The sequence below is a fragment of the Corylus avellana genome, chromosome 5, assembly GCF_965113065.1.
Source record: "Corylus avellana chromosome 5, dhCorAvel1.hap1.2, whole genome shotgun sequence".
Lineage (NCBI taxonomy): Eukaryota > Viridiplantae > Streptophyta > Magnoliopsida > Fagales > Betulaceae > Corylus > Corylus avellana.
In genome coordinates this window covers 14,756,832-14,771,193 of record NC_142494.1, presented here as the reverse complement: position 1 = coordinate 14,771,193, position 14,362 = coordinate 14,756,832, and the positions used below count along the sequence as shown (strand labels likewise).

Sequence of the window (14,362 nt, the reverse complement as noted above, 5' to 3'; positions counted from 1 at the left end):
TAGAATCATTGTTTTTTATAAAAAAAATCCAATATAATTTGGAGGAATTTTCTATCCATATAAAAGCAAGGTGTTGCATTTTAATTAGTATTTAGGGCGCATTTGGCATTGTGATTTCATAGATGAAAAGTGCAATTTTAAACCAAATCACAAAAAATTGATTGTTCATGATTGCGTTTTTAAAACATTACGATTTAAAAACGCAAAAAATTTGTGTTTTCAAATCGCATGTAAAGATGTGCTTTTTTTTTTAAAATGTACAATTTTAAAGGCTAAATTGCGGTTTTACCAAGCGCGTAACTGCATTTTTAAGAATTCAAATCTCATATTTTAATTCTCACACTACCAACTTAAGTTTCTCCCACTCTAATAAATTTCAATACTATTAATATTATCTTAATCTGGGCATAACCTAATTCAACCCTTTTTTTTTTTTTTTTTGACATATATACACAAGGAAAAGAGGAGAGGGGATTCGAATTAGTGACATCCGCTTTATTAGGCGTGATCCACAGCCGATTGAGCTACCCCTTGGAGACCTAATTCAACCTATTTAAGCAATGACTATTTTTTTTTTTAGTGTATAATTTGGGATTTTTCGGTCTATCGTCAGCCTACCAACAAAAAAAAAAAAAAAAAGCCTCTTGGATATTAAATTTTTTCCCTGCTAAATTTAAGGCATTTGTTGTATATAGGTGGCACTTGGCCGCATTGTTTAAAAGTTGAGATAGAATTGTTATAAATCATTGCCAATTGTGGAGGCCATAATATAAGAAATAAAAATATTTTTATGAGAATTTTTTAAATTCTTTGAGTTGCCAAGGATCCACATATAGTAGGTCCACCCCTAGACTCTAATTTATACATGAAATCTCACGTGGCATGTCAAATATTAAAGTAAGAAAATGATGTGTAAAAAAAAGTTTATTTGTTTAACATTAATATTCTGTCTTACAATAGATGGCAAGCTTTTTATTTTTTATTTTTTTTTATTTAGGTTGTTTTAATATAGATAATTTTTTTTTCTTAAAAAAAAAAAAAAAAACAGCTAATTTATCCAATATTTTAAATTTTCACACTGCTTGAACCCATATTTTTTTCACATTCAAATTCATCTATTTTCAAATTTAAACTCGTTTTTCTTAATTAAATAGTTTATTTTTAAAATATTATTTATAAATTTATCTAAAGGTACTTCGAATCTCTTTTGTTTGTTTTTGTTTTCTATTTTTATTTTTTCTCTATTCTAAGTATTCATATCCACCTACTCAAATAGAATTGAGATAGCGTAGACACCTCTTTATTTATTTATTTTTTTTTTAAAAAAAAAAAATTGTTTTTTAAATTGAAGAAGAGAAATATTAAAGAAAAATTCAAATTTGAGGTATTAGCACTAAATTTAGGCTGATAAAATCCATTTTAAGTGATAACATCCTTAAAGGGTTAACCTTCCACCCTTAAGTTTTAGTTTTAAATCTAAAAATAAATTGTGAAGCATTAGAAATTAAATATTAACTCATAAAAATTTAATAAAAATAAATAAATAATAAAAGAGAGATTTTTTTACAATTTTTTTTTTTTTTTAATAAAGCCCTATCAAACTTTAACAGACAATATGAATCTTGACATAATAGCATGACCCACTCAAATAAGTAATAACCATCCTACGTATCGGCAGGGTGTTGTTTTAGAGTCCGTGTCACGAATTTTTTGCATGCGTCAGATGGTGACACACATGGTCCCCCATTAACTTCTGTGGGCCAGCCACGGTCTTTTCAGTCACAATCAACACGTGTCCAATCTTTTTTCTTTAAAAAAAAAAAAAGAAGTTACGTGTCCACATTTTAATTCACAGGCTACAGCTACCTCGCGAGTCGGGACCCCACAAAATTAAAATCCTTAAAAAAAAAAGAAAAAGAAATGGAATAAAAGAATTTTCTGTGCAATGCATCTTATTAAAATCTAACGAGGATTATTAAAAATTATTTATAAATGAAAAACAATTATGTAAAAAGGTTAAAATAAGTGCATCATTTCTCTTTATAAATAGCCCATTCTAAATCCTTCCCTCCTCACATTCTCTACAAATCTCTTTTCTCTCTCTTTGGGTCTCTCATTCTTCCTCGCATAATCGCATTGTCTAAATTCATTCAAAAAAAGGAAAAACTTGTAAGTTTCTCTCTATCCTTCGTTTTTTTTTTTTTGTAATGGGTTGTTTAAAGTCTGATAATGTCACTCAGGTTCTGCTTTTGTTGTTGTAGAAGTAAGTGCAATGCTCTTGTAGTGACACTTGGTTATATATAAATTTGTGTGTAGGTTGATTTCATTATGTAAAGATCTGTCTTTTTTTGGGGTTTGGGGATTTGGTTCTGTTTTGGCAGTGTTCCAGCAGATCCGAGTGTTTATATACGTTGTGTTTATTGGGTTCTGTTTGTTTCTCTGCAAAATGATGTGAGAAGATGTGGATTTTTGGTGATAGATAAGGATGTTGGTGATTTTGAGTTTGTGGGTTTGTTTTTTTGTAGTGTGATATAGTGGATCACTTGTCCAAAGAAGGGGAAAAGAAGAGACAATATTTTATGTTTCCATTGGATTTTGCTCGGACTGTTCGAAGTTTGTACTGCTTTGTTTGTTTCAATGGAAAATAGTTCCGGAATAAGGCCCTTTCTTTTCCTACCAGTTTTGTTTTTCCTAATGAATTTATCATTCTGAAATGTATTTCCCAAGGGAAAAATAAATATGAGGTGAAGTAAGTTGATGGGAAATGATAAGTGCTACCTAACTTTTACAGTAAACTGTGAATTGAGATGAATAGAGCCATTAGAAAGAAAGAAAAGTGCAGTATTTCCTGTGATCAATGAAGCAAATTGAGGTGGATTTCTATTGGTGGGAGTTTGTCTCTTTCAGTTTTTGGAATTGTCATGTCTTCACACCCCAGTTCTAGTGTTTTTTTTTTTTTTTTTTTTTCTAGGTTATTAATTTTTCCCTAAGATCAGATCCCAAAAAATAAAATTCTTTTGAAACTATTCTTAAGAAGAGTGAAATGGTGCCAAATTCCAATTTTTACTTGTGATTTTGTATCGTAGTTCTTGATGATTTTGTATGTTTCTCCAATCTTCTGGGTATACTCTATCTATTGTATGCCTTTTAATCTGAGATTTTAAGTCAATGATTTTTTATTCTGGGTTATGTAGAAGCTGGTTGGATATGGCTGCTACATACGAACCAAAGAACATCCTAATCACTGGAGCCGCTGGCTTCATAGCATCCCATGTTTGCAACCGGCTCATCAGGAACTACTCTAATTACAACATTGTTGTCCTCGACAAGCTTGATTACTGTTCAAATATGAAGAACCTGCTACCCTCGAGATCATCCCCCAACTTCAAGTTCATCAAAGGAGACATTGGGAGTGCTGATCTTGTCAACTTCATCCTCCTTTCCGAGTCTATCGATACCATAATGCACTTTGCAGCTCAGACTCATGTTGACAACTCCTTTGGCAACAGCTTTGAGTTCACTAAGAACAATATATATGGCACCCATGTTCTGCTGGAGGCCTGCAAAGTCACTGGCCAAATCAAGAGGTTTATCCATGTGAGCACGGACGAGGTTTATGGGGAGACAGATGAGGATGCTGTTGTAGGGAATCATGAGGCTTCTCAGCTCCTTCCAACGAATCCGTATTCTGCTACTAAAGCTGGGGCGGAAATGCTTGTTATGGCATATGGACGATCATATGGATTACCTGTGATAACTACCAGAGGTAATAATGTTTATGGGCCCAACCAGTTCCCTGAAAAGATGATTCCGAAATTCACCCTCTTGGCCATGAAGGGAAAGCATTTGCCAATTCATGGGGATGGATCTAATGTTAGGAGTTATCTCTACTGTGAAGATGTTGCGGAGGCATTTGAAGTCATTCTCCACAGGGGTGAAGTGGGGCATGTCTACAACATTGGTACAAAGAAAGAAAGGAGAGTGGTTGATGTGGCCAGGGAAATTTGCCATCTTTTCTCTTTGAACCCAGATGAGTATATTAAGTTTGTAGAGAATAGGCCTTTTAATGACCAGAGATACTTTTTGGATGACCAGAAGCTGAAGAACTTGGGATGGTTCGAACGAACTTCATGGGAAGAGGGTCTAAGGAAGACCAAGGAGTGGTATGTCAACAATCCTGATTGGTGGGGTGATGTTTCCGGAGCTCTTCTCCCACATCCAAGAATGCTAATGGTTCCTGGAATTGAAAGGAAGTTTGATGGGCCTGATGTTAGCAATTCTGCTTTCTCTTTTGCAGTAAATAATCCTAATCAGAGCCGAATGGTTGTTCCTGCTCCAAAGAACAATCCCTCTACTCAGAAGCCAGCTCTGAAGTTCTTGATTTATGGTAGAACAGGGTGGATTGGGGGCCTTCTTGGGAAAATTTGCGACAAGCAAGGGATAGCATTCGAGTATGGAAGGGGGCGTTTGGAGGAAAGGTCACAACTCTTGGCAGATATTCAGAGTGTTAAGCCAACTCATGTTTTCAATGCTGCTGGAGTGACTGGCAGACCTAATGTGGATTGGTGTGAAACTCATAAAACAGAGACAATCCGAACCAATGTTGTCGGTACTTTAACCTTGGCAGATGTCTGCAGGGAGCATGGCCTCCTAATGATGAATTATGCCACTGGCTGTATTTTTGAATATGATGCTGCACATCCATTAGGGTCTGGAGTTGGGTATAAGGAGGAAGACAAGCCTAATTTCACTGGTTCTTTCTATTCCCAAACCAAAGCCATGGTAACTTCTTCCACTGTCCATTTCAATTGTCGTTTTCGTCTTGAAAATTTCGTAATAAACCTGCCAACTCTAATCTCCTTTTCAATCTTTTTGCCAGGTTGAAGAGCTTTTGAGAGAATATGACAATGTCTGCACTCTCAGAGTCCGTATGCCGATATCGTCTGACCTCAGCAACCCACGTAACTTCATCACCAAGATTTCAAAATATAGCAAAGTGGTTGACATTCCAAACAGCATGACTATCTTGGATGAGCTACTGCCCATTTCAATTGAAATGGCCAAAAGGAATTGCAGGGGCATTTGGAACTTCACAAATCCTGGTGTTGTGAGTCACAATGAGATTCTGGAAATGTACAAGAACTACATTGACCCCAAATTTACATGGTGTAATTTTACACTGGAAGAACAGGCCAAGGTTATAGTTGCCCCTCGCAGCAACAATGAAATGGATGCTTCCAAGTTGAAGAAAGAATTCCCTGAGCTGCTATCAATCAAGGATTCTCTGATTAAGTACGTTTTTGAGCCCAACAGGAAGAGTTTTGCAGGAGGAGTTTCAAAATAAGCATAATATCATGAACTCAGGCCTAAGCACCAATTTCTGCGTTCTTTTTCTCTGCTTGTTGCCATTGTTATTCATCATTCATATGCTTCATTTTTATTAGTTCCATTATTCTAATGATTGGCTATAGCTACCATAAGTCCCCCGAGGTAATTTTGTTTGTTAATTTAATCTTGGCATTGTTAAAAGGAGTTCTGAATTGCTTCAGAATATCTAAATAATGTACATTGCCACCTGCTGGACTTGTAATTTATTTTTTGAACCTTAATAAAGTTGTTTTTTTTTTTTTTTTTTTTTTTTTTAAATCTTTTGAAATTCAGATTAAATCTTTATTAAAGTTACTTCGTACATCCCAAGTCTGAAGTTAATAGTTATAGTGAACCATCAAATAAAGTCAGGCAATGTCACTTGAAAGCTCTATCTGTTGTCTATTGTGGCGCATGGGATGTAGTTGTAAACAAAACCTCAGGCCTCAACCTCAACAACTTTGCCTAACGACCATTTTTCCTAACAAATGAGGATAAGAAAAAAATAATAATAATTAAAAAAAAAAATGAAAGGAAGAAGGAAAGAAAACTAACTTCTTTTTTTTTTTTTCTCTCAAAAAATGAAAATTTAAGGATTTAAATAAAAAATTTCAAACAAAAAAAATACTCTCATAGATTACAATATCATGAATAAAAGTATAATATTTTTTCATCCAAATTTGCTCCACGATTGTTGGAGAGCCGACTTCACTAAACAATGAGATGCCATATAGATTCACATACCCTTAATGAAGGCTATTTAGTTATGTCTTCGAATCCTCAATCAGATTACCATAACGCCTCTGTGACTGTTTTTCCTTTCGAGGTGCATATACAATTTCCATAGCATCATCCTCTAGAATCATATTTTGTGAGTAATGTTACACACACTCTCACCTCTCTATACCCAATTTCCTACACCCATATTTCTTTTTTTATCACATGTTTTTCTAATTGAGTTTAAAGCTATAAGATTCTCTTTGAGGTTTTAGATTCCGAATGGCTACTCAAGATGTGGGAGTGTAATGACGAGGATGCTTTGTGCAAGTTGGTCGATGTTATTTATTTCATTTATATGGTTAAGACTAGATATTGAATATGATGTTTTGAGACTTTTCCCATTTGGAGTATCTTTTGATATTGATGTTTTGAGGATATTACCATTTGACTCAAGTCTAATTATTTTGGAAGATTTAGTTCTTGCTCAAGATAATTATTGAATAATTGATTTATTTAAATGTGCTATCTTAGTTTAAGTTGAGAATTTTTCTACTGTGATTGTTAGTTAGATCACTTGGGACTTATTTACTTAGTGAATGAGTCTTGGGAGGCCTTCCGAGTTAACTATACGTTGGTTAACGTAGCGGGGGCTTTACATCAAGCCCATGTAGTAAGCCCATGACCATTATATCGCACATACCGATGTACTATGTCATACGATGCAATTATTATTCATTTAATTAAACATTTTTTCATCTTCATAAAAAATAATAGGCTCATAACATACGCATGTTCAATCAGCTGACATATCACACATTTTATTTAAAGTAGTTGTAAGTATTTACTTCCCTTATCCGATCATCCTTAGATTCCAACATCTCAAACTTCCTTGCTACTGTGAAACATAGTCTGATATTATTCATGGTACCTCGAGAACCTACTCTATGCATGCAATGCTAAATCATCGTTTAAACCCTAATTACACAATTCTAAGCACTATCAAACGTTCGGTCCATGATGGTCGAACATTCAGTCATCAAGGGTTGAACGCTCAGCGAGTACAAGAATGCAACCAAAACCCTAAAAATCCTACTTAAACCGTATTCTACTCCAACCAAAGCTCCTAACAGGTCAATAAAAACATGTTAAATCATATCAACGTGTCAAACATTAGAAAACAAAGGTGTGTTCATGATTCATTTGAAAACTATTTGGTTTTAAGAAGGAAAAGTCTATTAAACTATGTAAGCATGTTCAAAACTTGTATAAAGCATGTCAAATCATGTGGGTAGAATGTAAATAATATGAAAATGAGTTAAGTTTCAAGGCTTAGAGACGATGGTTTTTGATCAAAATCAACCATATCTTACTCTCTCTCAAGAATTTGATGGTGGTGCAGCATGGGGTCGTGATGGTGTTCGAAGGGTTGTGGAGGTGGCTTTATATTTGAGTGGGTTTTGGGAATAGGATTGCCAATGAGATATTTGCGTCGGGAAAAAATCAAATTCCTATGCCCAAGAACTCTTTATGAAGAACACATGAAGAACAATTGCTATTTAAAATTAAATCACAAGAACGAAGAACACTTAATTGGATATCAACGGCCACTCCTGGCTTTGGGAAAAATTCTTTTTGCTTCTCCAAGAACATGATCTTCCTTATTCAAGAACATGAATAACAAATTCTTCTTTCTTCAAGAACACCAAGAACAAGTTCTTTCTTCAAGAAAACGATGAGATCTCTAGATCTTCTTACCAATGATTGATAATAACCAAGAGAGTGTGGGCTCTTACTTGGCTCTTCAAATCTTAAACTTTTGTTTTTTGTGAGTTAACATATGAACTAATAATTATCAGAGTGTTTCTAAAAATTGTTTATCAAGAGAACTTGATGAGTTGATTTGAGAGTTGAGGCTCTTCTCTATTTATATACTAAGTAGGGGAACAGAGCTTTAGATTGAAACAATGTGGCCTGCCAGGGCAATGCCCTAGCCCCATGCAGCTTGCCACATGGGCCAGGGAGAAATTCTCCTAGTCCATGCGCCTCATGCCTTGGGAGCTAGGCCTGAGATTTAATTCCAGGCCCTTTCTCTGTCTCCAACGCATAGGGCCAGACCAGGGAATTTTCCCTGGCCTGATGTGTTCCACCATGCCCATTAGGTTTTTAGGTTTTATCTTAAGCCCAATTGCATTATTACCATCTATCCCATGTTTTAAATAAATAAAATTTAGCCAATAAATAAGAAAACCTTATTATGGTAAAATTTCATTAGCTTGGTGAGGCACCTAAAGGAAAAAAATATTATTTGCTTAAATATATCCGTAACCATTTCTCCCTGACATTTATTACGCAAAAATATTTTAATCACAATTAATTCTATTAAACAATTGTGACTGCACTCAAATTTTTTTTTTAAAACAATTAATCTCTTTGATTTGCTCAACGTTAATTTATGATTCCTCCATGAAATATTCCGTAGCAGAATTAAGGTTAAGAATACTGCCACTTAATTTCGCTACTTCTTTATCCTTAAGTCATTGATTTTACGTTATTTTCATATTTGTGAAAACACAAGTATATATTTTGGTATGCCAACCAAAATGCTTCAGCCGAAGACTCTAAGAATAAAATCCATAAAATCAGTCTCAAGGGAAAATTTCTTGTCCCTTTGTTCCTTGACAAAAGATTTGGATTCCCTCTTGGGAAAAGCTTTTCCATAATGTTACATGTGGTTACCCAACATACCAAGGTTATTTCGACCGATGATAGGTCTTACTCTTTGATACATCAAAGTAACCTATATGCAACATTTGGGTCCACAATTCCATTAGGATTTAGAATCAAAGTCTTAAGTAGTCTTTAAGGAGTTATTGTCTTTCCTTATAGACAGTATCTTTGTGGAAAGACAACTACTTGGTCTGTTCAGTGCCTTAGCGTCTCAGCACCTACACATCAATCTGAAGTCATACCTTCGCTTGATCAAGGTAGATCACCAAGATTTGATGTGAAACAGTCTTACTCAAAATGGAATGCCCCAGTTTCATTTACCGACTGCGAACTTATATATTTAAGGATACAAGGATTATAAAATAAGACCTTGTGTGATAACCAAGTTACTCACATCCATAGCCATATTCATTGTAATCTTAGGACCTTTCATATGCATAACAAATAGGATGAACTTTGGTAATAAGTATGTAAAAGACATTTTATATGATATATGCTCAAATCATTGAATCAGTGAATATAATATATATTCATTACAACAATTTGAATGTCAACACATGTATAATATCATTGGGATTTAGGGCACAATCCTCAATAGTGGTGGGTGGATAAGGCTGGAAGAAGGGGTAAATAGATTAAATTTTATTTTCAAACATCGTCAAACATTCAGTGTACTATTACCGAACATTCAATGTACTATTGTACTACAGTTCTAGGGTTTTTTATCGAATGTTCGATGATCCTCAGGAGAACGTTCGAGGCTAGTGTTTCATGGAATGTTCGGTAGTCTAGGGTCGAACGTTCGGTTGGAAGATAAAAGTTAAATTTGATATTTGGATTTTATAAAAAATGATTTAAGACATTTTTAAACAACGTGTGTTTTATAAAAAATTCAGTAAGGCGGGTAAATGCATTTCTAAATATTCGGAACATCGGAGCATCAAAGTAGTGCTAATGCAGAACATAGTATAATAGGATAAAGTTTTCAGGTCTCATGAGAGTTGATGAACATGGTTAATTTGTTGGTAATTACTTGCATATTAAGCTCTAAAGAAAGAACACATTTACACAATTAGATTATCATATCCATAACTTATCAAGATCTAGCATGCCAAGTAATAATATATCATTATATTTTTATTTCAATGGACTATAAAACTATGTAAACAATCTTATTTCAATTTTTTATGGGCATTGCCCCATCATAAATTGATGAATGCAACAGAGGCTGTGGAGGATTTTTATAAGTTTGAATAAAAGGGAAAAGCAAAGAATTAAGGATGCCACATAAAATTGTTCTAAGGTGGAAGGCTCGTCCCCGTGGGGTGTACAAAATTAACTAGGATGCGAATATTGATAAAACAAGAAAATTGATGGATGTGGGAGCGATTTCTAGAGCCAGTGAGGGAAAGGTCTTGGAAACATTGTTCTCTCCCAAGATATGTATCATTGATCCCACAATGGCATAGGCTTTTGTAGCATGGAAGGCTTTGCTTTTTGGTAGAGATCTCAGTCTACGCAATGTCTTTTTGGAAGGCGATGCTCTAGATATAGTGTTATAAAAAATAAGGGAAAATACAGAAAATGAAATGCTCCTAAAGTGTGTCACAATGTCACTTTCCGTAAGAAAATATTTGTGCCCACCAGAATTGGTATGTAACAGGGTTACGACAAATTTTTCTCCAAGATAAAATGGAGCCCCAAAAACCTCTATGTTTTTAATTGCGTTATGCACAAATGAAATTAAAATCCAAAAATACTCTCAGATTTTCTATTCCAATCAGAGACAAAAAGAAATAATTATTTTAAATTTCAAAAATCAGATAAGGATATAAAGAGAATTGTATATTATTAGAGATTAATCAATTATCTCTTAAAACAGATCAAATAATTTCAAATTTCAAATTTAAACTGCTGTTTTGAATTTTGAAAACAAACTGTTGTTTCGAATTTCGAAATAAAACTGTTGTTTTGAATTTCGAAATAAAACTGTTGTAAACCGCTAATCCAACTAGAACTTAAATCTGACCGTTAGATTAAATAATTATTCTTATTATTTAATCTCAATCGTTAGATCAACAGTCCAATAGATCCAACCACTGGATCTACTTAAGAAGCATTCTACAATTTAGATCAAACCACTAGATCGAACTATCTTGACCATCCAAAAATGAATGGTCATGATCAGATTGCTCCAAGCTCTGATGCTTTGTGCTAAGTGCCAAGTGCGCTATCAAGGCGCCACTAGCGCCCTACAGCCCACACCACGCGCGCGTGTGCGTCAGGTGCTTCGCACGGTACTATAACATGTATTAGGGTATACTCCAACATAGTTCATTTAATAGCTTAAATTTGTTGGACCTTATAAATGCCAACAAAATCTTCACTCTTTCCAATGTGGGACAACTTTCATTCAATGTTCTTTAAAACCTTTCATTTAAAACATTCCCAAGACACAAAATAATATATATATTGAAAATATTTCCACAATCCCCCACCATTTTCAAAATCAAAACAACTCGAGTAGAATAGGAAAACTCATGCATAAATGAAGGTGTCTTGAGGACTTGAACCTTCACTTAGTGATAGTATGTCAAAGCTAATCAAAATAACAAGGTAGATAAACTTTGAACCAGCTATCCTATTTGAGTAACCAGACATACCTCACACATGCTTTCTCTTCTCTTTGCGTATTTTCTTTTTAAGCCGAAACATGGATTGGCCTTATGTCTATATCCCGGTTTCATGAGCGCTCTAGAGACAATCCTAGTCTCATAGAAGGCGGCACCACCTCTGACACTCATATAGGCAGGCTCATCAGAAGTGTCCTGTAACAAATAAACTTCAACAAAACTATATTATAAGCCTATTAAGTACATAACACACAACCTCTATTATAACATTACAGGTTCCAAGCACCCTTATCTTGGGATGTTTTATTAGTTTTAAAAACTAATTTAAAATGTGGTGCTTGCAATCACAATATATAGTGTACTTTAGCTCATTGAACTCAAGATCTTGAAATTTCAAGTGTTAAGTTGAGTTTCCACTATTGGTGATCTAATGGCATTAATCCTATCCCCTTTGATGTTTCCACACCAAATCCCTTGCAAGTCTTTTAGTCAATGGATCTGCCAAATTTTGAATAGATCTTACAAAATTAATGGTAATTACTCTATCAGTGAGTAATTGCCTTACATAACTATGCCTGAAACCAATGTGCCTTGATTTGCCATTATAAATTTGACTATAAGCCCGTGATAGAGTAGCTTGACTATCACAATGTAAAGACACTGGAGACACAGGTTTAGGCCATACAGGAATTTCCATTAATAAATTCCTCAACCATTCAGCTTCTTTGCTACAAGAAGCAAATGCCACAAACTCAGCCGCCATGGTAGAGTCTGTAATAAGGGTCTGTTTCTTTGAACCCCAGGAGATAGCTCCTCCACCAAGGGTGAAAATTCACCCACTGGTTGATTTATGATCATCATTATCTGTGATTTAACTAGCATACGTATATCATTCCAATACTGTAGGATATCCGCTGTACAAAATACCATAATCCATGGTTTTTTTTAAATATTTAAGAATCCTCTGTACAGCAATCCAATGAATATGACTAAGATTACTAGTATATCTACTCATTTTACCCACTGCATACGCAATGTCAGGTCTAGTGCATGTCATTGCATACATCAAACAACCAATAACTCTAGCATATTCCAATTGATCTACAGCTCTACCAGTATTAGGATACAATTTCATGCTAGCATCAAAAGGTGTAGACACAAGTTTGCAATCAAATTGATTAAACCTTTTAAGAACTTTTTCAACATAATGAGACTGATTAAGAATTAATCCATTCTCATTTCTAACAATTCTAATACCAAGAATTACATCAGCAATACCCAAGTCTTTCATGTCAAAGCTGGAAGACAAGAAATTCTTAGTATTTTCAATGCTTTCAAAATCAATTCCAAAAATCAACATGTCATCAACATATAAACATATAATGACTCCTTGATTTTTATGAAACTTGCTATATACGCACTTGTCAGAATTATGGATTTTAAATCCATTTGCAACCACAGCTTTATCAAATTTTTCATGCCACTGTTTTGAAGCTTGTTTATGACCATAGAGGGATTTAATTAATTTACAAACTTTTCGTTCATGATTAGCATAACAAATCCCTCAGGTTGGTGCATATAAATCTCTTCTTCAAGCTCACAAAAGGATCTGAATCTATATTAGGTGAGATCATTTTTTGTTTACAAGATCAATCTCTAGATCCTTCAACCAAATATACAATAAAATCTGGTCCAAAAGATTTTTCTTTTCTCATTCTTTTACTCCTTAATTCAGAAGATTCACTTGGCTCACCAGATTCATTGTTATTTCTAATAGGTTCCACTATCTTATCATTTATAGATGGAATTGATGTGAACCCATTTTCATAAAATTCTGTATCTCTGGATTATATAATTGTATTTACCTTAATAGAATTATTAGGTTCAACAACTAAGAACCTATAACCCTTGTTGTGTTGAGCATAACCCAAGAAAATACATTCAATGGCCTTTTGTCCTAATTTCCTGATTTTTTGTTCAGGTAATCTGACAATGGCCCTGCACCCCCACGCCTTAAAATAATTAAGATTGGGTTTTCTTTTCTTCCATAATTCATATAGGGTAACCTTGGATTTCTTTTGTGGTACTCTATTTAATATATAACACGCTGTAAATAACACTTCACCCCAAAAAATTTTATTTAAGTCTAGAATTACAAAGCAAGGCATTTACCATTTCAACTAAAGTTCTGTTTTTTCTTTCAGCAACTCCATTTTCTTTGTGGAGTATAAGCAATGGATGTCTCATGAATAATGCCTACAAATTCACAATAAAAAGGAAAATGGAATTCTCCTCCTCTATCAGATCTAAGGCATTTAATTCTGACATCACATTGATTTTGCACTTTTGTTTTGTAAACTTTAAAATTTACCAGAACTTCATCTTTTGAAAATAGAAGATAAACATAGTAGAATTTCGAAAAATCATCAATGAAGGTTACAAAATATTTTTTACCCCCTCTTGTAGGATTGCTATGCATGTCACAAACATCACTATGCACAAGTTGCAATAATGTAGAAAATCTATCAATTTTTGAAAAAGATTTTATGATAATCTTTGTTTTCAAACAGATTCTACATTTATCAACCATATCATTTATAGAATGTGGAATCAAATTTAAAACAGACATATCATGCAATTTTCTAATACTAACATGTCCTAATCTATTATGCCACGAAGAAACAGAATCAATCATATAAGCAGAATTCACAACTTTATTAACCAAATTAAGTTTGAACATGTTCTAAAATAAATACCATTTCCCAACAAAAACACCTCCTTTGGTTAGCACAAACTGATCTGACTCAAAGACACACTTAAATCTGAATTTATTAAGAAGACCACCAGACACGAGGTTCTTCCTAATATCAGGAACATAATATACATCAGTAAGTGTAAGAACTTTCCCAAAAGTG

The 14,362-nt window shown here is 34.0% G+C and overlaps 1 protein-coding gene across 1 annotated transcript; it reads left to right on the top strand.

Annotated features, from left to right (window-relative positions):
- Window positions 1-2,137: 2,137 nt before the first annotated feature.
- On the top strand, window positions 2,138-5,636 carry LOC132181432 (trifunctional UDP-glucose 4,6-dehydratase/UDP-4-keto-6-deoxy-D-glucose 3,5-epimerase/UDP-4-keto-L-rhamnose-reductase RHM1). Its single transcript, XM_059594645.2, has 3 exons — window positions 2,138-2,169; window positions 3,195-4,782; window positions 4,880-5,636. Exons 2-3 carry the CDS (start codon window positions 3,208-3,210, stop codon window positions 5,342-5,344), a joined length of 2,040 nt encoding a protein of 679 aa, XP_059450628.1. The 5' UTR covers window positions 2,138-2,169; window positions 3,195-3,207; the 3' UTR covers window positions 5,345-5,636.
- The last annotated feature ends 8,726 nt before the right edge of the window (window positions 5,637-14,362 follow it).

Coding starts and splice junctions, on each gene's coding strand:
- LOC132181432 (XM_059594645.2), top strand. CDS start 3,208: ATGGCTGCTACATACGAACCAAAGAACATCCTAATCACTGGAGCCGCT. Junction 4,783..4,879: donor ATTCCCAAACCAAAGCCATG/GTAACTTCTTCC, acceptor TCTTTTTGCCAG/GTTGAAGAGCTTTTGAGAGA.